General features: G+C 39.8%; 1 protein-coding gene across 1 annotated transcript in view; it reads right to left on the bottom strand.

The window, feature by feature from the left end:
* Stk39 (serine/threonine kinase 39) overlaps nt 1–21,333 on the bottom strand; it is a 331,576-nt gene that overhangs the window by 293,445 nt on the left and 16,798 nt on the right. Inside the window, exons 3-5 of the mRNA XM_008849922.3 lie at nt 18,880–18,891; nt 8,212–8,227; nt 2,151–2,178 (exon numbers count right to left, since the gene is read on the bottom strand). Of these exons, the coding sequence (XP_008848144.1) occupies nt 2,151–2,178; nt 8,212–8,227; nt 18,880–18,891 (56 nt within the window). The remainder of the gene's footprint in view (nt 1–2,150; nt 2,179–8,211; nt 8,228–18,879; nt 18,892–21,333) is intronic.

The raw sequence follows: 21,333 nt of genomic DNA on the forward strand, positions 1-21,333 counted from the left end.
AAGGAAACCTGTACTTACCCCTGTGTAGGAGTGGAAAGTAATCCCCTGAAGAAGCTATATGCAAACACCTCTGTCTTCTGCACCATGCATTTATGCATGCAGCAGCACCAGCAGGCTGTGGTGTAATATCACAGTCAAGGTGATGGGGACAATGAGACCAGAAATAAACAAGGAAAGTCCCTACTTAATTGCCCCGCTCTAGCAGTTACTTCAAATGACTTACTGATCATTATTCATTTGGGCTCCAGAGAAAGAAACCACCTCAGTTGAAACTAGTATTTGAAGAGCAATAGTGAAAGGCACCTTTAAAAGGAGCATTTTAGTTCTCTAGGATCTTTATCTGTCTCCCTTTGGAGGAGATGAAAGAAGGAAGCTTGAGCCTGACTTGAAGACCACATACCTTTTATAGAAAGAGAAACTGCTTGTAAGGCAAGAAGTACCTTCCCATCTTGTGCTTGATAATCACAGCCAACAGACCCATTCATTCAGAGCAGTGTTTGCCTAAGGAAGTTACTGAAACTCTTCCTGAGAATGTCCCCTCCACCTCACCTGGAGAAGATAGCACTAACCTCCTGCCCTTCTTTGAGGAGACCAGCAAGGCAAGAGTGTGTACAGCAGAGAGAAAAAAAAAAAATGGTGAGTATAAGCAAAGTAAAATGGCATGTATGCAAAGAAATGTCACATTGAATCCCACCATTTAAAATGAAAAAAAAAAAGTGCCTGGAAGATGGCTCTGAGGGTAAAGATGTTTGGTGCCAAACATGGCCATCTGAGTGTGATCCCCAGGAACCTCATGATAGAAGGAGACAACCAACTCCTGCAAGTTGTCCTCTGATTTCCATACATGCCATGGCAGCCCCCATCCCCCCATACACATTCTGAAAAATGTAAAACAAATTAAAGAAAAAATATGTGTGTGTGTATTCTATTTTCCAATAGCTCAATAAATAGGCTTGAGGAGAACTTTTTAAAGTCAAAATGAAAGCAACAGTCAAGGTTTTAAACAGGTATTATGACAGTATAAGGCTATACAAATGAAAAGCACCACTCCTTAGGTGCTCCAAACCCCCCTTGAAGATACCATATGGCTACAGCAAGTGAACAGAGCAGATGGGAAGCTCTCACTATAGAGGGACTCCAAAGAGAAGACTTTGGGCTACTACATTGGCCTAGGTAAAAGGCTGAAGGAACAGACAGGGGAAGAATTAGAATCAGGAAAGCTCTAGTCAGAGTGAGGAAAAGTAGTTTATTTTCTTTTTTTTTTTTTTTTTTTTTTTTTTTTTTTTTGTTTTTGTGAGACGGGGTCCCCCTGTAGCCCTAGCTGTCTTGAACCTCTCTATGTAGACCAGGCTTTCTTTGACCTCAGAGACCCCCCTGCCTCTGCCTCCCAAGTGCTGGGATTAAAGGCATGTGCCACCACACCCGGCTATTTTAATTTTTTTTTAAATAAAAAGACACTGACTTCCTGTCTATCTGCAACTCCCCCAAACAGTCAGTGCTCTACTCTGGCCCACCTCTTGAGCTCCACCTCCCCACATGGCCAACTCTGACCCAGGACCTTACAGAAAAGTATATAACCTCTGTAAGCCATCTAGATGGGAGGGACATGGATTAAATGTCTAACCAGTGTTTATCAGTATTACTTGTGGTCACTGTTTAGATAGAGTGTGCCACAAAGCACCCAGAGATGCAAAAGAACTCATACCATGGCACCATGAATAATATTAATCTATACATTCACCATTCCAAAATGTGGGGACTGCATAAAAGGTAAACCTTAGGAGAAGATTACACTGTCAGACTCTAATTTTTTGCGGGGGGGGGGGCGGGGGGGCATTTGTGTGCCATAGCACACATGTGGAGATCAGAGGACATCAACCTTCCACCTGGTCTGGTTAGGGTCTCTTTTTGTTATTTTCCTGCTGTATACCAGGCTAGCTGGCCCATGAGCTTCTAAGGAATCTCCTGCCTCTGCATTGCATCTCACCATAGAATCATTAGGATTATAGACACTGCACTACAGAATCCATCTTTCATGTGGATTCTAGGAATTTAAATTCGGGTTCTTAGCCAATGATCTCCCCAGCTCGCAGACATTTTTTTTTTTTTTTAAATAGTGGATTATATAATGACAAATTGCATAGGAAGACATTCTACTTCTGGCATATCATATGCTGACTGCTGAGATTCTCTGACAATCATCCCTCTCCTGGTCCACTTGTAGACTATCTCAGTCTCACCAGTGTGATGTGCAGCTTTCTATTTGTTCTAGGCATTCATACACATGCCTTTGAAATTAAAGCAATGATGGAGCATAGAAGTAAAGACTCCAACACAACCATTCTGGACAAGAGTCTGACTCTAGGCATAGTGCAACTCAGTTGATCCGCACCTCATGTTCCGTATGTCCCAGAGACTCAACCCTAAGATCAGGAGGGCATGTGTAGGAATGTTGCCTGCAATTGTACGTGTGGGGACTAGTGTGGAAGGAAATAAGGAAATCCACGGCAAGAATAAGTATCTATATAACCCAAGTAAGGTTGAATTTCTCAGCATAGTGCTGAGTGAATGCGGTGTAGCTCACTGGTAGAGTACCTGCCTGGAGTGTGCGAGGCCTTGAGTTTGACAGCTCTGCAAAAATTAAAATTAAAATTAAAAAATAAAAGCTACAGCCTAACCATCTGTGTAGGTAACTAGCTACATACACCCCACAGCATTCCTATGAAATGGTTAAAAAACAACAGACTAAAAATAGTCCTGACTGAATTTTAAACATTTAGTACACATTCATCACTGTTAATTAGATAAAAAGATGTTCACGTTATATTAATTTTCTATTGCAAAACTTCATGTCCAATCATGTTCTTTCTCCTACTGTACTTATCCCTCTCCCCATCAAAACTGTAGAAGAGACTAGAACACTGTGTTAAAAACCATTTAAAGAGGTTAGCTCTGAAAAATTATTTATATATGTGTTTCCTCTTGTTCTCTTTGCTTGGCTGTATGTCTACAAGGGCTACATATTACTTTAGTAATTTCTTTCTTCCCTGATCCTCCTTTCAATGTGACTCATATGACCACAAAGAAAAATGAGAGAGTAGAAGGAGGGAGGGTTCAAAGAGGGCAGAAAAGGAGGGAAGGTTGTCCTAAGTATGCAACAACAGGGAAAGAGATGAACTATGGCACACGTATCAGAATATTCCACAGGCACTTTTTGTTAGTTGGGAACATAGCATAGAATCATGTGGGGAAGCAGTCTCTGAACTGCACATGCAGGAGAGAGAGGCCACTGGTGAACAGGGTCAAGCAGCATGCACTGGGAGCCAGTTCATTCATAAGTACCCCCCCTAGCTGGTTGCAGAAAAGCTCTGCCATCTCATGTAAAGTGCTCATCTCGTTGCGTTCCATCCTCATTAGTAAAATGGGGTGATAATAGTGTCTGCCTCATGGGGTTGTGGTAGATAATTTCAAAAGATGACAAAAAAAAAAGAAAAACAGTCATGCATAAGGTCCATTCAAAATTAAATGTGGAAATAACTGCTTGCCTTGCATACATGAGGACCCACGTTCAATCCCTAGAACCTATGTAAAAAGAACCCTGGCATGCTTGCAATCCCAGCACTACAGAGGTGGAGAAACGCCCTGGGGCTTGATGGTCAGCCAGACTAGCCTACTTGACCAGTTCTAGGCTAGTAAGAAACCCTGTGTCAGAAAAAAAAAAAATGCACACATGCATTTGCATATGAATGCACATACATACACACACATGAACACATACTAAAAGTATGTTTAATCTATACAAATTATACCTCGGCCAAGCTGATTTTTAAAATACATACATGTGGGCTGGAGAATGGCTCAACAGTTAAAACATTTGCCGCACAAGCAAAAGGATCAAAGTTTGGATCCCCAGAATTGGATGGGTATGGCAGCCTGCCTGTAAGTCCAGCCTGGGAAGGCAGAAAGCAGGCATCTCAGAGCAAGCTGGCTAGCAACACTAGCTGTACTGGCCAGCTCTCAGTTTCAGTAAAAGAACCTTTCTCAAAAAGAATAAAACAGAAGAGAAATCGAGGAAGATTCCTGGTATCAACCTGAGGCCCCACACTTAAGTTCACCTACCTATGAACAGGCACATGTATATACATGCACACCACACACATACATATGAAAAAGTACCTTTAAAATATAAATATACATCCACTCAAATAATGACATACTGCATGATTCCACTTATATGAAACATCTAGAATAGGTAAACCCTTAGAATAGATTGCAGAATAGAGGTTGCCAGGCTCTGGTAGAGGAAAGAATAAAGAGTGACTGTTTGACAAGCAAGGGTAGGCAGTGATACAAATACTCTGGAACTAGTAAGAGGTGGTAGTTACACAACGTGTGAATGTACTAACTGCCACTCAAACGTTCCATCTCTAAAAAAGATATTTTTATTATGAATTTTGCCTCAGGAAAAAAATGCATGCAAAACAGCATATTTTACAAGAACATAGAGACTAAAGGATATATACACAAACATTCAAATGGTTGACTAGAGGGGGAAAATTAAATAAGGAGAGTTAGGATAAATGAAGGTCACAAAATCAGGTAACACCATGTAAGTCTATGAAGGGCCTTGACCAGACTACCGCTAACTGTGATGCACAAGCTAAGGTTGCTGGAACCCTCTGGCATGGAGGACTAAGACACTTCATTAACTGCTTTTAAAAAACAAAAATAAATGACATCCAACTCTATTCTTCATTTACAACTTACTACTTCTACACACAGCTGTATTCAGTTGACATTCTTACCAGTCATAGAACACAGTATCCTGAAACAGCCTGCACTGCAGCCCTGAGGATGTACCAGGATTCACATTCTCAACTTGCTTTCCTCGGTATTTTTACTTGTTCATACACATAATGTGACAACATGATGATTTTGTGATGATCAGAATGAGGCACAATCCTATATACCAAAGTAAAATCCTAGTCCTAAAGAGGTTTACAATTTTTTACACATCTTTCATAGCCAAACTTTTCCCACAAATCACTATCAAATGGCTAAAGAATCCAATCATACACACATACCGTGTATACACACACACACACACCACACACACACACACACACACACACACACACACACACACACATACATTCACGTCATTTCCACATCCTCCATAATGAAGTTGATGTCATTTGATTTTACAGGGCCAGGGGGAAGAAAATTCTAGCTGGACAAGAGTTCATTGTATCAAGATGGCACTTCCCTAAGCCCTGTGACCACCTGGCCTGGCTATCTGGATTAAGTTTAAAGGCCTGGAATTCATTCAGAAGATAAATGCTGCATCAGTAATATGTCCATGAAGCTGGCCTTGAGCTCCTGGATTTTCCAACAACTATGTTAAAAACCCTAGTTTTCTGTGTCTACTTTCCAAACTTCAAACACCAGCACGTCACCTGCTTAAATCCAGTGTACCTAACAGAGCTCTCTGGGATTTTGTTTTCTCAAAATAAACTAAAAGACTGCCCTTTTAAATAATTAGTCACGAATGTCAGTTGCCTTGAGGTGACAGAGGAGACAAACCTGACATTTGTTAAGAAACAGCAACTGGAGCCTCTCCAAGAGACAGAGGAAAGCCAGGGAAAAATGTTTCCCTTCTAGGCTAAGTAGAGACTTGCATTTAGTTTAGAAACTCAAAATAAGGCTTTGATCAGAGTTGGGGTAGGGGTCAGGCGCATGCCCTGGGTGGGGACAGAGCAGCCTCTCTGTGCACTTCCCCTGCTCTCTTAGGCCCCACCAGAGGAGGCTCTGCTCAGTGCCAAGGGCAATCTGGCACTCTAAGGACTGGGCAGTTATGCAATACAATTATGTTTTGCATAGCATCCCTCCCACAGGGCATTCCAATAAGCTTGACAAAGAGGATCATTCAGAGTGGATAAAATCAGCAAAGTGAAGCAAAACTCTGTAGCAAACAGGAAAAGGAGGAACAGGGCTCTGATATGGACAGGGATCCCAAGACCTTCCCTGTTCCCCCAGACAATCTGCTGGACTTAGGTGGAAAGGGGCAAGGTGACCAAATGAATCACTGAAGAGTGAATCAATGAGAGGGTGATGCAGCAAAGGCTCATGGTGGCTCCAAGACGATGCAACCTTGCTCTGGGCTAACAGGAAAATGATCTTCCACCAACCAACACAGGGTTGGCTTAGGTTTTTATTTTTGTTGTTTTTCTTATACTTGATTTTGTCTGTGGCCAGCTGTTTATTCTACTTGCTAAATAATAAACACAAGTCTCAAAATATTTTTCTAATTTATGACTTACTGGCCCAATTTGTTTGACAGAAGCAGACGCGTGCCTGCGTACCAAAAGCAGTGCTTGGCTGTTTCAAGCTCTCCTTGGAATTCCTGCAAGAAATCTCTGGGTCTGACAGTCAAGAAGAAGGGGCTAAATGCCTTTTCTTTTCTTTTTTTTTTGTTTCTTTTGGTGAGGTAAGTCAATAAAATGGCAAACTGCCGCTCTCAGAAAAGCTGTTACAAGCTACCTTCAAAACAACTCATTATTCATGTGTGTGCTTTCTAAGTTCTAAGGGCCGACTGATGCCACCAGGGCCAGATCATCTCATAAACAGGACAGGTCTCTGATCTCCAGAGAAGGCCAAGGTCACATTGCTCTGTACTAGGCATTCCTAGACTTGGTAAGGACCTATATGGCCCCACTTATCCACACTTTTCAGAAGTCAGCCAAGTACTTGAGATGTAGCTCAGTTGGGAGTGCTTCCCTTGCATGCCAGAGCCCTGGTTCAGTCCCAAACATACACACAAAAAACAAGAGAAACAGGAGGAAGGAAGGGAGGAAGGGAGGGAGGGAGGGAAGGAGGGAAAAAGTCAGCTGAGGTGCCTGGGGAAGGCGGCTGAATAGGTTCAGCCCCAGCCCTGGGCAGCAGTTATGCCACTCCTCACAGGCCTGCTGAGCATCATTTCCACAAAGCAGAACCTGAAGAATCTGAAAAAGCCCACAAAGCCAAAAGCAGAATGACAGGCTTCAGTGCAGCTCTGCCTGTCTGCAAAATCATCCCACTCTTCCAAGCCACCAAAGGGTGTTCCATAGTGGATGCTTGGGAAGTAATGAGTTCCATCCCTTATATTATACAGGGAAAGCCTGCAATCACAGAACCTTCAGTTTCGGTTTCCTATGGACATTCATGATCATGGAAAGAGATTCACCATGAGCTAGGAACTCTAAAAAAAATCAGAGAAAGGCCAATATCAAGATGCAGGAAGGGGACAGACTGTTCCAATTTATTAATTTACTGCTACTACCTTCCTAAATAGCAGAAATGCAGATCTGAAAAAATAAGTCATATAAAATCATGATTCAGAAACATCACATGTGAAAAGCAGATACTCTCCTTTTCCTTGCCTGTGGACCACAAAACACATGTGTATAATTTTTAATTATTTTATTTTTTAATTTTATCTGTATGAGTGTTTTGCCTGCATGTATTAAGTGCACCACACGCATGCAATGCCTGTGGAGACCAGAAGAGGGTGTCAGATATCCTGGAACTGGAATTGTAGGCATTAGTTAGGTGTCACGTGGGTGCTAGGAACCCGGGTCCTCTCCTAGAGCAGCCAGTGCTCTTAAGCACTGAGTAATTCTTCAGCCCATGTGTGTGTATTTAATAGTCAAAGCCACATGGTGGAACCTACTTATTTCAGAAATATCCATGTTAGCATGACTTTGATGGAATCGCTTACTAGCAGCAAATCATTTAAAGTCTCTTCTCTGATATATAGGGATATATAAACACTTGCTAATATCACATTGCTATTAAGCACATGGAAGTCACTGGCATGCTTTGCTGATAGGAATCCTGATGCAGAGGACCACATATGCCAAGAGAGGATGCCATTGATGGCCCTGTGTTCTGTCCAACAAAGCCTCTCTTCTGAACTGTCAGCACTGCTGCTGTCACTTGCTGAAGGCCTGGGGGACAGCAGAAGGTTTTGTTTCATTTATAAACAGGGACTAGCAACCTGCTGTGAATGCCCAAATTAAAAAGAAACTGGTATAGAACCACAAAGGCTGAGAAAATTCCCAAAGCAATGAATTAGGCAAGTTCCTTTTCACAGTTTTTTCTGGGGAAATTGCTGCAACTCCTGCCATTAAAGAGTGCCCATGGGCATAGAACCATGTACCAGACAAAGGACACGGGACACAGGGGCCAGCTCCTCTGCCACCCCACTTCTCCAAGACAAATGTTCACCCAAGGTGTGAACAGTCTTCAGAGAAACTTCTGATCATGGAATGGAAAGGCTCAGAATCAAAATCAACAGTGTCCTGTTTCACCAAAGGCCAACCCAAGCACAGAGAGATAAAGGAAGGACACAGAATATTTTCCCTACCAGCTCTTCAAGAGTAGAATCAAAATAAAAGCATATTCCAAAAGGTTTAAAATTAAAGAGAGGAATGGAAAGTCTAATTTGGATACAAGTTCATCAGACAGTCAAAAGACAAATGTCTGTCTGTTCATGTCATCACTTAACAATCACTAAGTGGCATGAGCCATGACAAATTTCACTATACTCAGGACTTAAAACTCAGGAATCATACTTACTGGAACATAATAGCTACCAGAGAAGGTAAGCTTTGCACCCAAGTGGCTGCAATATACAGTATTGGCTGGTAACTTTCCTAAGAATCTTTCAATCAAGAATTTGGGGTGGTAATTTGGATTGAATTTTGAATGATCAAGAATTTATTTAAATAAGTTCATTGTATTTACATATTGTGTGTGGTGGGTGTGGCTGGGTGTGTGTGTGTGTGTGTGTGTGTGTGTGGATGTACACACGAATAGGCATTTCAGTCTCACTTGTGGAGGTCAGAGGACAACTTGTGGGAATCTTTCCTTCCACCATATGGGTCTAGGGAATCAAACTCAGATCATCAGGCCTGGTAGAATGTACCTTTACCCACTGAGCCATCTGGCCAGCCTGAATTCATAACTTTGCGCATTAGGAAGGGGAAAAATAAAAAACAGGAGCATGCAGGAAGGTGGAAAAAGGCAAGCAGGTGGGAAGGAGTCCCCTGTTCACTGTTAGTAAGCATGAAATGCTACTGTTGAAAAATAACTGCAAATTATTTGAGAAAGCAGACTGAGGTCAGACGAGGAGCATAAATAAGATACAAAGAATAAAAAATAAGAATATAAATAATAAATAAATAAATAAATAAGCCAAATCCTTCATAGAACAGACGCATCAGATCACCAAATCACCAAACAGCTTTTAAGACCAATGACTTGCCCCTAACAGGGATTTGCTATTGCAAAGATATTTGAAATGAAGTCAAATACATTTGGGATTGTGATGGCTAATCTTGGCTATCAACTTAAAAAAAAAAACAGAGAAGAGGGAATCTCAACCAAGGAATTTCTTCCATCAGACTGACCTGAGCCCTATCTGTGGGGCATTTCCTTGATTGCAAACTGGTGTTGGTGGACCTGGGTACCACCCCTGGGCAGGTGGGCCTGGGCTATTAAAGAAAGGTAGCTGAACAAACCATGGGAGCAAGTGAGTAAGGCCGCTGGTTTCTGCTTCAAGCTCCTACCTCAGCTTCCTTTCAATCCATAAGCTAAAAATAAACCCTTTCCTCCCCACATTGCTTTTGGTCATGGTGTTTTATTATAGCAACAGAAAACAAAACTAGAACAGGATGCTTTGTGCTTTTCTTTGTTCTTTTCCATTGATTTATTTAGGAGAGAAGTGTCCAAATAGTCTCACAGATTCACAGATGGGCACCAACACCATGTACTCAGGAAAGCTAAGTATCAACCCCCTGTCACCTTGATATGAAATGACTGCAAAAATATTCAAATGGAATCTTAATTCTCTCACTAGCCCTATGTGGCACTCAAAAGCACTTTAGAGGCCCAAACATGTCTTTTAATAGCCAGTAAGTTGTGGGGGAAGGGCAAGTATCTTAGGTAGGTTTCTATGCTTTCCATACAGACAGTCCTTCACCTGAGGTGGTTAAACTCAGTGATTTTCCTACTTCACACAGTGCAAAAGTGATATGCATACATTAGCAACAGTACAGAGCTTTGAATTTCCCCCTTCTCCCTAGCAATATGCAGTAGCTTTCTATAATATCAAGCAGCAGCACTGAGCATGGCTCCTGTGGTGGTCTGAATGCAAACTGCCCCCAGGCTCAAGTATATGAACACTTGGTTGGTGGCATTGTCTGGGGAAGGTCATGGAATCTTCAGGAGGTGTTGGCTTACTGGACAAAATATGTCACTGGAGGCAGGCTTTGCGATGTCACAGATTCCTCCCATTTCCAGTTTTGCTCTCCGCTTCCCATGCCTGCTTAAGGTTTTGAGTGCTCAGCTTTCTGCTCCTCCTGCCTCCCCACCATGATGGACTCTAATTCCTCTGGAACCATAAGACAAACTCTTCCTTCTGTAAGTTGTCTTGGTCATGGTGTTTTATCACAGCAACAGAAAAGTAACTAATACATCCCCCAATAGGCCACGTAATCAGAAGGGTAAAAACTAACACCACACTGACAGCTAAGCCATAACATTTGGTAGGCTGGGTGTAAGAAAACAATATAATCAAGCTAATCAAAAGAAAGGAAGCATTTTCATCTTCCTTAAGAACATGCCATGGCACAGTGAGGCAATAGAGAAAAACAGGGAAACTTAAAGGGACACAGAAGCAGCAGCCCCTGGCTCTGGGATCTAATTTGTCTTTCCTGATAAGAAACTTAACACAATTTCTAAGCCAAAACTGCCTATAGATACAATGCCATGTGTTTCTAAAGACATCTCAAACAAGACTGGTAACAGCAACAAATAAACTGTGCTTACTTAGGGGCAGGATGTTTGTAACCTTGAGTTTTACCATATTTGCACTTCTCTCATCCCTAAATCTAAATGCTGCACCTCATAAAACCACATTACAGTGTCATTTACAAAAGTGAATTATTGAAGAGAAATAAGTGAACCAGCTCACAGAATTTTGCTTTATTTAAATGTTAATATATAACAAATATATTAACATTTAAATAAAGTTATATATATATATATCCACTATATATATATCCACTATAATGACACCTAAGAGTGACTCTTTTGAGAAGCCCATGCTCACATCCTGGAATATTCTTATTCTTTTTTGAAATATTATTTTTATTTTATGTACATGACTACATTGCCTGCATGTGTATAAGTGCACCCATGTCCTGCAATGCCCATGGAGGTCAGAAGAGAATGTTGGATCTCCTGGAACTGGAGTGACAGATGGTTGTTAGCCACCATGTGGGTACTGGAATTTGAACTCGGGTCCTCTGCAAGAGCAGTCAGTGTTCTTAACAGCCTAGCCATCTCTCCAGCCCCTGGAATATTCTTATTCTTATATTCATTCATTCATATCCCCCCCACACACATTCTCTCTCTCTTTCTCACTCTTCATTCCCTCCCTCATGATTAAGCATGAGGTTCACTCTGGCTTATCCTGAAATACTTTTTTGTAGCATAGCCAAGAATCCAGCTTTATATGAGTGAAGGTCCTTACGGGAGAAGAAAATTTTTCCTTCTTTTGGCAGTAGTGTTTGGGGGTGCAGTCCACAGTAAGTAAATAATCCTTGAATGGTAAAGTTTAACACCAACCTATAAATCAAACCAGCAAACTCAGTGGTCGGGGTGTAGCTCAGCACTTGTCTAGCATATGTGAAGTCCTGGGTTCAATTCCTACCACTGGGAGAGAAAAAAAAGAAAAAAAAATCTAGTAGATAAAAGCCAAAAGCAGGTTAAAGGAAACTGGTGTCTCTTCCTTCTTAGCATCAAGGTAAGAACCGGGGAGGCACCTCTGAAGTTGTGAACAGTCTTAATGAGCAAGATAGTAAATTTGAAAACAAAGCTGAGAAGCAACACTGAGACAGTGAATGCTGATGATTTACCAGTGCAACCTGGAGCAAGAAGCAACCACTCTAAACAGTATAGCAATTATGGTTAGAAAAGGACTTGGGGCCCAGTGCAACAGTGTGCACCTGTAGTACCAGCACTGGGCAGAGGCAGAGAGATTACTAGGCAGACAGACATAGGCAAGCAGGTAGGCTCTTAGAAGACAGAAAATTAAACTCAGGCTTCAGCTTCCTCACTGGCTTGATATGTACATTAAATGAGATGTGGCTGGGGTTGGAGTTGCAGCACAGGGTAGAACACTGTTCTACATGCTCATAGCCCTAGGTTCCATCCACATATACGCAGCATGTTTCTGTCAAGGAGACGTTATATATAGCCAATGTCAAATAATAGGGAATGCAAGTCATTTTGACTGAATCAAAACAAAAAAAACAGTCCAAAAACATGAAGGCTGTTATTTCCAAAGAAATACCACTGCTCTGGTTCCCACCAGTTCTCTCTTAACTTTTGCTCTGTATCAAAACAGAAATGCTTGTTTTAATTGAATAAGATAGCATAACTGTACACGTATCTAAGAAGATTAAGAGTATACACGCTGCCAGTTACATAGCATTCTACACAAACACACACACTCATACCTGGGATGAAACTCTGTGCTCATGTGCTTGCCTAGCATTTACTAAAGCCCTAGGTTCAATAACCCCAGCATTGCAAAAAGAGAAAGTAAAATGGACTACTTTGTGTATCATTTTTCTGATAAAAGGTAAAAATTTTTGGCTTCAAATGCTGATCTAGAAGGCAGAGTCAGAAATAATGCAGTATCTCTTGCTTCCTGAGTCAGTTTCCTTTGCATTGAAATTATTTACCTCGTTAAATTATAATGAACTGCTATTGATTTTTGCCCAAGCAGGCAAGTGACCACGTGAGCAGGATAATGGGAAGTAAAAAATTCCACTACAACCAGAATACCTTTGTTCAAATGCACAAGTCCATTAAATTCACATCCTGTAGTCATTTGTGGAGTTCTTAGAACAATGGTAAACTTAGTTACTGAGAACAACAAAAAAATCATTCTTTTCATTATTTCTTTTCCTTGCTGAAAGTTTTAAACACTGATGGTCTCTGAGATCAGGGCTTCAGAGATAAAAGCATGGTATCATTATACAGGCATATCAAAAGACAGATGCATGCTCTGATAACATTAACACTGAGCCCATTTTCTGTCTTGTTCCTGGTTTATTTTTGTATATTTTTATTGAATTTTTGTGCATTTCCTACACATCTTAATCATCATTATACTGCCTTCCCCATTGGCACCCTCACACAGCCTCAACCCAATGGATTTTATGCATTCTGTCATTTATGTTAAGACCTTTAGAGTCAAGTTAGTGTCCCCAGATGTCCCTCAGTGCAAATTCATCCTACTTTTTTCTAAGAAGCACTTCAGAAACCTTTTTATGAACAGAATTGACAAGTCTGATGAAAACAGTCCTGTCTCTCATTTCAATTTTGTCTTGAAACAAACTTTGAACAATGGCTGGGAATTTGCAAAGTGAATTAGCAATCCCTTCCTTTAGGACAGGACAGTAGGTATAGGATATGATGTCCACGAAAGATGGGATTTTGGAAATGGGTGACTGATTCAGCATGTTTCATGCCTCTACTAGAGAATGACATCAGCTTCTAATTTCACTGTCTGCTTTTCTCCTTCAGACTTTTGAAGTTTTTCAAGGTCAGAACCCAGAGAACTTCCTCTTCATAACACCAAAGTGTAGCAATGTTTGGCACACACCGAGTTTGAAGAAGAGCCAATAAATAGATGGAGAATAATCCACCTGTCTCAGGTAAAGCAGAGAGAAATTCTGCTACCAACTGGTCTGCAAATGTTCAGGTCCTTATAAAGAACACTCACCATCCCACCTCTAGATGAAGAACTATAGGCAATTAACGGCTGCTGAGGGAGGGAGAATCAGTTTTTTCCAGGGATGTGTTCCCTTATAGGTTATTCAATCCCAAGTAGTTCAGCCCTAAGCACATGCATATGGGCACCAGTGAATGGACTCAGTGCGTGCACACACACACACACACACACACACACACACACACACACACACACACACACAGAGAGAGAGAGAGAAAAAATCAAAGAGAACAAGAAGTTGAGAGAAAGGAGAGGATGTGGGAAGAGCTGGAGAAGAGGAGTGAGAATGAGGAAATGATGTAAATACAGTATTCATGTATAAAATTCACAAAAAATGCTAATAAAATAAAAAAATAAAAAAGAACACACACCACTTTCCCAGCCTTTTTAACATCATTTGGGAAGCATGGGTCCACTGTCTTAAACGTGTTTCCTAAGGACAAAGCTTCCCAGTCCAGCCAATGCCTTGTACTGTTTTTCACCTTTTATTCTCCTTTCTTTTAGACTTTTAACAGTCTGCTCGTTTGTTCTGATTTTCAAGCTGGTATCAGTGTTGAGAACTACACACCCAAATGCTATGGGCTTTTTCTCTTGACTGGAGAATCTCTTCAATAATGAAATGCATGTCCCTTGACAGTGGCCAACACTTTTTACACTAATACTAACATTTTTTAAAAACTTCCCAATGTCCCCATCACTGATTTAGGCAGATGGCAGGCCAGAAGGATTTCTGCTTTATGCAATTTATTTATCAATTATACTTTTAGGCACGTGAATGGCAGAAGGGTCTATGTGAGGGAGACAGTAGAGGACATTGCAAGATTCCTTATCTTCTCGTATCATCTTCAGGCTTCTTTCTTCCGATGTAGTTGCTTAATTATTATGAGGATATATAAACATTAGTTTGAAATATAGGCAATTCTATACCCACTTTTTATATTCATGACGTATTTAAATAAGTTCTTGAATTATCATATTGTTTCCTAATTCCTCAAAAGAAACTTATTCAAATATTATATAAGTATGTAAAAATGTTGCCACTAAAATATAAAGTTTAGAGTAAGAATCCTTATCTATCTTAAGCATTATAAAGAATGTGCTAAATTAATGTTTATTAAATGCCAGTGAATTCTCTGGTCAGATACTGAGGTAAGGGAACAGCGATATGGAGAACATGACAAGAGTGGTCCTCACAGACTGAGAACCTTCCATGCAAACAAGGCTGGTTAGCAGTAAATGCTCCTGCCTCACTGAACTATTGTAAGCATTAACTGAGTTATTATAGGTATGAAACCCAAGAGCTGAGACACTAACTTCTCAGTGATCGCTATTATTATATACTCATCCTCATTTTTACTTTCTATACATTATAAATTCATGACTGTTCATTCTTATAACCTCCAGAAAACAGTATGATGTCAGGTCCTGGACTTGCTGATGAAGCACCATGAGGCCAAATACCTCACAGTGACTAGGCCACAAATGATGCCACTGGGATTGGAACCAGAGTCTTCCTGGTTTCAGTTCTAAGTGCCAAGGGATGGGGTTTAAAAATAGGGATGTTTTTTGCAAGGAATAATATATTCTAAAATGAAATGGAGATCTTTCTTAAAGGTTAAAAACTCACTCAATTTTGTGTCTTAACAGGGCTTATACTGAGTTCAATACTGTATAACTGTATTAATTGAACTGTGAACCTAGAAACTTGCACCCACTTGTGAAAGAGATGTACTCTTGCTCTGGAGTGTGTTACTGAATATGTTAAAGCTATAATGAAATGCTTCTTCTAATCATGTAGTTATTAAAATTTTTTTAAAGTAATGATTAAAAAATAATTCTTCAAAGCATAAAAATTTGCTCCTTATTAGTAGATGTGAAAAACATTACCATTGAAATCTACCTGATGACTTTATATCCATGCTCAGGTGCCAAGGAGCTCAGAAAGTAACCAACTGTGACTAGTAATAATCAGATATATAGAAATTAGAAATGCATGTGCAAATATCTTAATGTCAATTGCATTAAAAATGAATTTTTCTGTATGAAACTGTGTATTTTAACAATAAAATGGAGATCTTTTTTTAAGGTTAAAACCTTCTTTAATTTTATGTCTTATAGAGTTTATACTGAGTACAATAGTGTATAACTGTAATAATTCAACTGTAAACAAAAATTCACAGCCAATTTTGAAAGAGATGCATCTTAGCTCAGAAACTTGTTATTGAATATGTCAATGCTGTTGTAATGAAATGCTCTTTCTAAGTATGTGGTTATTAAATAAATAATTTTTAAAAATAGGGACTCTTTTTTATAAATTCACCCTTTTCCTTGAGTGCTTGAGAATTTTAAAGGCAGGAAGAAGCCAAAGCAGAGGCGGCAACAGGAACCCCAGGAAGGGTAAGAGCTGTCCAATCCAAGAGCTGTCTAACCCAGACAGTACTGGGTTCAGAGCCAGCTGTGTGACCTTCAACAGAGAGATTACCAAAGTCCACATTGCTCAATTCACAGAACAATGATAATCCTAGCATTCCTCAAAAGGAGCAATGTAAGCCTCAGACACAAGCTATGTATTTACTTGGTCTCATCTGTGATCTGTGGCCAACAGTGGCTACACCCTAAGTGTTTGTGTCAGAATTGGCCCAGCATCCAAAGACTGAAGATAGGGAGTTCAAGTCTGAGACCACCATAAGCTGCACAGCAGGACCCTGTCTCAAAATAATAATAGTAATAATAATCAGTTTGTCAGTTTGAATTGCTCTCAAAAGTCCTTGAGCAGATAAACGTCTTCTAAACATCTTCTCAATGACTACAGCATAGCATATAATTAATTCTTCAAGAGTCAAATAACACACGTAATTCTTCAGCTTCATATACATTTTGGCCCCTATAAAGGATAGAAAGAAGAGTATACTGCACCATTACAGTAACTGAAGAGTAATTTTCACATATATAAACAAGTAAGACCCAGCAGCAGAAAATAATAAACAAAGATATATGTATCTCCAAAAAGAAAAAAGTGTTACACTTTTTATTTAAATCCAGAAATATGGTAAGCAACCAAATGTAAAATAAAACAACAGTAGGTAAATTCTTTATTTTTTCACAAAATGATAACTAAAAGCTTATTTACAAATACACATGCTAAACCAGGCTCTTGATGACTGTCAACTTCCCACAAAGCAATCAAATAGAGATTAACATGCCTTGGGGCTAAGGAAAGTCTAAACTGCCTGTGTTCTTACCAAAAAGGACTTAAAAGATTTTTCTCTCAAATAATAAACAGTATTGCAAAGTTTTTCATTAAAGTAATAATGTTTAATTTTGCTTACAGACTAAAATGACATTTTTAAGCAGATTTCAGAAAGTACTCAAAACTACTAAAAGAAATATTCTAAAATGCAATCAGACGATTTAGTGGCTCTTTCCAAACAAGCTGGTGTTGCCTTTACTGTACCAACAAAAATTCCCACCAAATGATAACCAAAACTATCTTTTGGTAAACAGGAGCTTAAATGCTGCCTTTCTAGTCAGATTAAATTTCAAGAGATCTGAAACCAAACTCAAAATAAAACAGCATTTTACAACAGTTTCCTCAAAGAAATAACAAGAAAGCTGCCCTTTGAGGTTCTAGGGGATAGACATCAAGGTTAAGAACTCAGCTGCTAACTGGCATTCAACCTGCTAGTGCTAACCTCAGCTTTAGAGTGTGAGTTGAGAGAATGGGGCTCAACAGGGAGGAGGATGGAAAACAGAGGGGTACTAGATAGGGATCCTCAAGAAGAAAAGATGACCTCTTCCATAGGGCTATTAACAAGCTTTCACCCAACACTGGACCAGATTGCCAAATACAGCATAAAATTTGGGAGGATCAGAGTCTCTTCCCAATATCCTTGGGGAAGATACTGCTGAGGTAAACTACTGACACAGGAAGAGTTCTTTCAGAAATATCAGGTTCCAAGTCCATTTTCAGAACCTTGCTGTCATTACATAAACATGATGAGCTATGTCATGGTTCCCTAACTCCAGCAGAAAAAGCAAAACTATTTCTCGGTGTTCAGGTATCAACATTTCAGAGTTTAAGATAACTTACAACTGAGATTGAGCTTGGCTTTTTGTTGTTGTTGTTATTGTTGTTTCAAATTTATACTCCATATGGGAAAAAGGTTAATTCCAAGAAAGCATTTAGCTACTAAAAATATAAATAAATTTCTTTTTAAGCACAATTTAAGTGCATACCTTTTTAAATTAAAAAGGACATTAGGTCTGGATGGCATTTTTCTGATTAGAGGTGATATTCATTCTTTTCTGGCCCTCTGCTCCATCCCCATCCATTCTTCAGTGCCATTTCAGATAGGTGGAGTGTTAATTACGTAGGAGTAATGTTACATAAATTAAAAATATGTGGGACCTGCCACACCTGACAGTCTCTACCTAGCCAGGAGCTTCTAAAGCTATGCTTGAAGCTATGCTCTTATTTAAGAGATATGCCCACATTCAAGACAGTCAGGTATCCCATAAAGTGATTTGAGTGCAGTCCTCAAATAAGGCAAGTAGAAAGTACACAACAGAGGGGAGAGGCAGAGAGTGGACAGGGAAACCGGATCCTAACAGAAGCAGGTAGGCAGGAACAAAGGCTAACACACACACACACACACACACACACACACACACACACACACACACAAATAGAAAAAAAAAACAAATATATATATAAGACAGAGAGGCGGGCACAAAGTCTAACACACACACACACACACACACACACACACACACACACACACACACATACACACGCACACACACACACACTGGATGGTTAGTTCATGCTTAAGTTAGAGAATCCAGAATAGAGAGGACCCAAAAATTTCTAATGCTAAGGTGGTGTCCGCCTCCAGGGTCCAGGACAATACATTTTCACTACAGTTTCCAAAGCCTTGGATAAGTGTTCAGCTTTTCCTGAACAACTACAAAGCCTGGAATTTTGGGTAACAGTCTTAGCTCCATATTCCCATGCAGAGTCCTATAAAGAATACCCCATTGCCTGGGTAGTTTTAATGAGTCCCTATTCCTTTTAAAAAGGATATGATAATTTTTTTATATTCTATAATCTAGATATTTTTCACCAATTCAGAAAATTTTTCCATAGATTTCTTCATAGTAATGAACTTTCTGGTATTTCATTTTCATTCTACAACTCAGATGACAATTTTCCTCTTTTCCAATTCACTGCCACCATCCCACCCACCATTTTCTCTTCCTAATCAGACATTTGTTGAGTCTCAGTAACATCTTGTCCCTCAAACTTCTTATAGACTGACTTATATCCATCAAACTGATGTTCAAGCACTAATGTAGACAGGACCTCTAAAGGAGGGATTTAAGGTTTACGGCTAGGGTTAAGTTTTACAGAGGATTGCCTGATTTGAAAAGGACTCTGGATACTATACATTTTAAGAACAAACTGGGTATTTTGATAGCAAGAGAGAAGAATGGCAGTACATGCCTTTCATCTAGCACTTGGGAGGCAGGAAGATCTCTGTGTGAGTGAGGCCACTCTGACCTACATAGTGAGTTCCAGGCCAGCTGGGGCTCTAGGGAGACCTTGTCTCAAAAAAAAAAAAAAAAAAAAACAAAAAAAAAAAAAACAAAAAAAAAAAAATGGAAGGAAAATGGGGACATTTGTTGAGTCTCAGTAACATCTTGTCCCTCAAACTTCTTATAGACTGACTTATATCCATCAAACTGATGTTCAAGCACTAATGTAGACAGGACCTCTAAAGGAGGGATTTAAGGTTTACGGCTAGGGTTAAGTTTTACAGAGGATTGCCTGATTTGAAAAGGACTCTGGATACTATACATTTTAAGAACAAACTGGGTATTTTGATAGCAAGAGAGAAGAATGGCAGTACATGCCTTTCATCTAGCACTTGGGAGGCAGGAAGATCTCTGTGTGAGTGAGGCCACTCTGACCTACATAGTGAGTTCCAGGCCAGCTGGGGCTCTAGGGAGACCTTGTCTCAAAACAACAACAACAATAGGTAAAATAAAAATTATTAAAATAATTTGATTTGCTAAAACTCATTCTTTATGATGGTGACCAAACTGCATATATCATAGTGACATAACTTGTCACTTTAAGTTCGTGTCAGTATGCTCTATGATGTTTGCACAAAAACAGAAGAGTCCTACACACATCTCTGACTGCATCCTGGCATTCAACAATGAACAGGAAGGTGGGAAATAAGGCAAAAATGCTCGTTTTTGCAGCTTTCTTTTAGCTTTGAGAGCCTGAAACGAGGCAAGTAAGCAGAAAATTATTACAAAAATTGCAGGAAAGTTTCACAGAACTATCCAGAATACAAATCTCAATTCTAGATATATATCCCACAGAAATACTGAAAGCCTGGAAATGATCAATAAGTTCATCAATAAAAGGACTGGTTAAATAATTAAAGGTGTGCCCATAGTACAAAAGTGGATCTAAAATAGGAGTATCTTAAGAAGACACGGATCTATGAGGAATAACCTTGAATGCTGTCAACACTGCACTCTGTACATTTTAGTGGAAATACAGACAGAAAATATACAGAAGTAACTACACGAACAATAGACACACGTATATCTAACTGTAGCCCCAGCTAGCCTTGAACTCACTCTGTAGACCAGACTGGGCTCAATCTCTCAGAGATCCATCTGCTTCTGCCTCCCAAGTACTGGGATTAGAGGTATGTGCCACCATGTCCAGCTTGTATGTATAACTTTTTAAAAAGTAAAATGTATAAGTTACAGAACGATAAGTACAGTTACCACATTATATATAATTATTACATTTTGGAAATAAATGTTGTGTATGTATGTACATGTACATATGTATGTATGTATGTATATGTATGTCTATACACAAAAAAAAACTTGATCTAATACCCACAAAGCTAGCCATAGAGGCTATATCTAGGCAATGGAAATATGGAAATTGTCTTACTTTTCACCTACTAAATACTAACTTATTATACCACTACAATTTAAATCTTTTTATATTTTATTTATTATTTTCATTTTAAATGTGTATGAGTGTATTACCTATACATAAGTGCACTCATGTCATGCAATGCTGGCAGAGGTCAGAGAGCACATCAAATTCCCCTGGAATTGGAGTTACAGATGGTTTGTTAGCTGCATGTGGGTGCTGGGAATTGAACCTGGATCCTCTGCAAGAGTAGTCAGTGCTAAGCCATCTCTCCAGCCCCAAGGAGGCTGAGGAGACCCCACAAGATGGACTTGAACCAGTGTCCAGTCTACAAAGAGGAGGGTCAACAGAGGAATCATTTCCTCCATGCTTCCAAGCGAAGCCAGCCATGGTCTGGCAGGACCTTTGACTTATCTTCGCATAGGTGGAACTGGTAAAAGAAAGGAACCAGGGGCTCCTCCCAAGCCCATGTGAGCCCTTAGGAACAGATCTTCAAACGACCTTAAGAGTAAAAATAAAT

The sequence above is a fragment of the Nannospalax galili genome, unplaced genomic scaffold (genome assembly GCF_000622305.1).
Source record: "Nannospalax galili isolate Female #2095 unplaced genomic scaffold, S.galili_v1.0 scaffold165, whole genome shotgun sequence".
Classification (NCBI taxonomy): Eukaryota; Metazoa; Chordata; class Mammalia; order Rodentia; family Spalacidae; genus Nannospalax; species Nannospalax galili.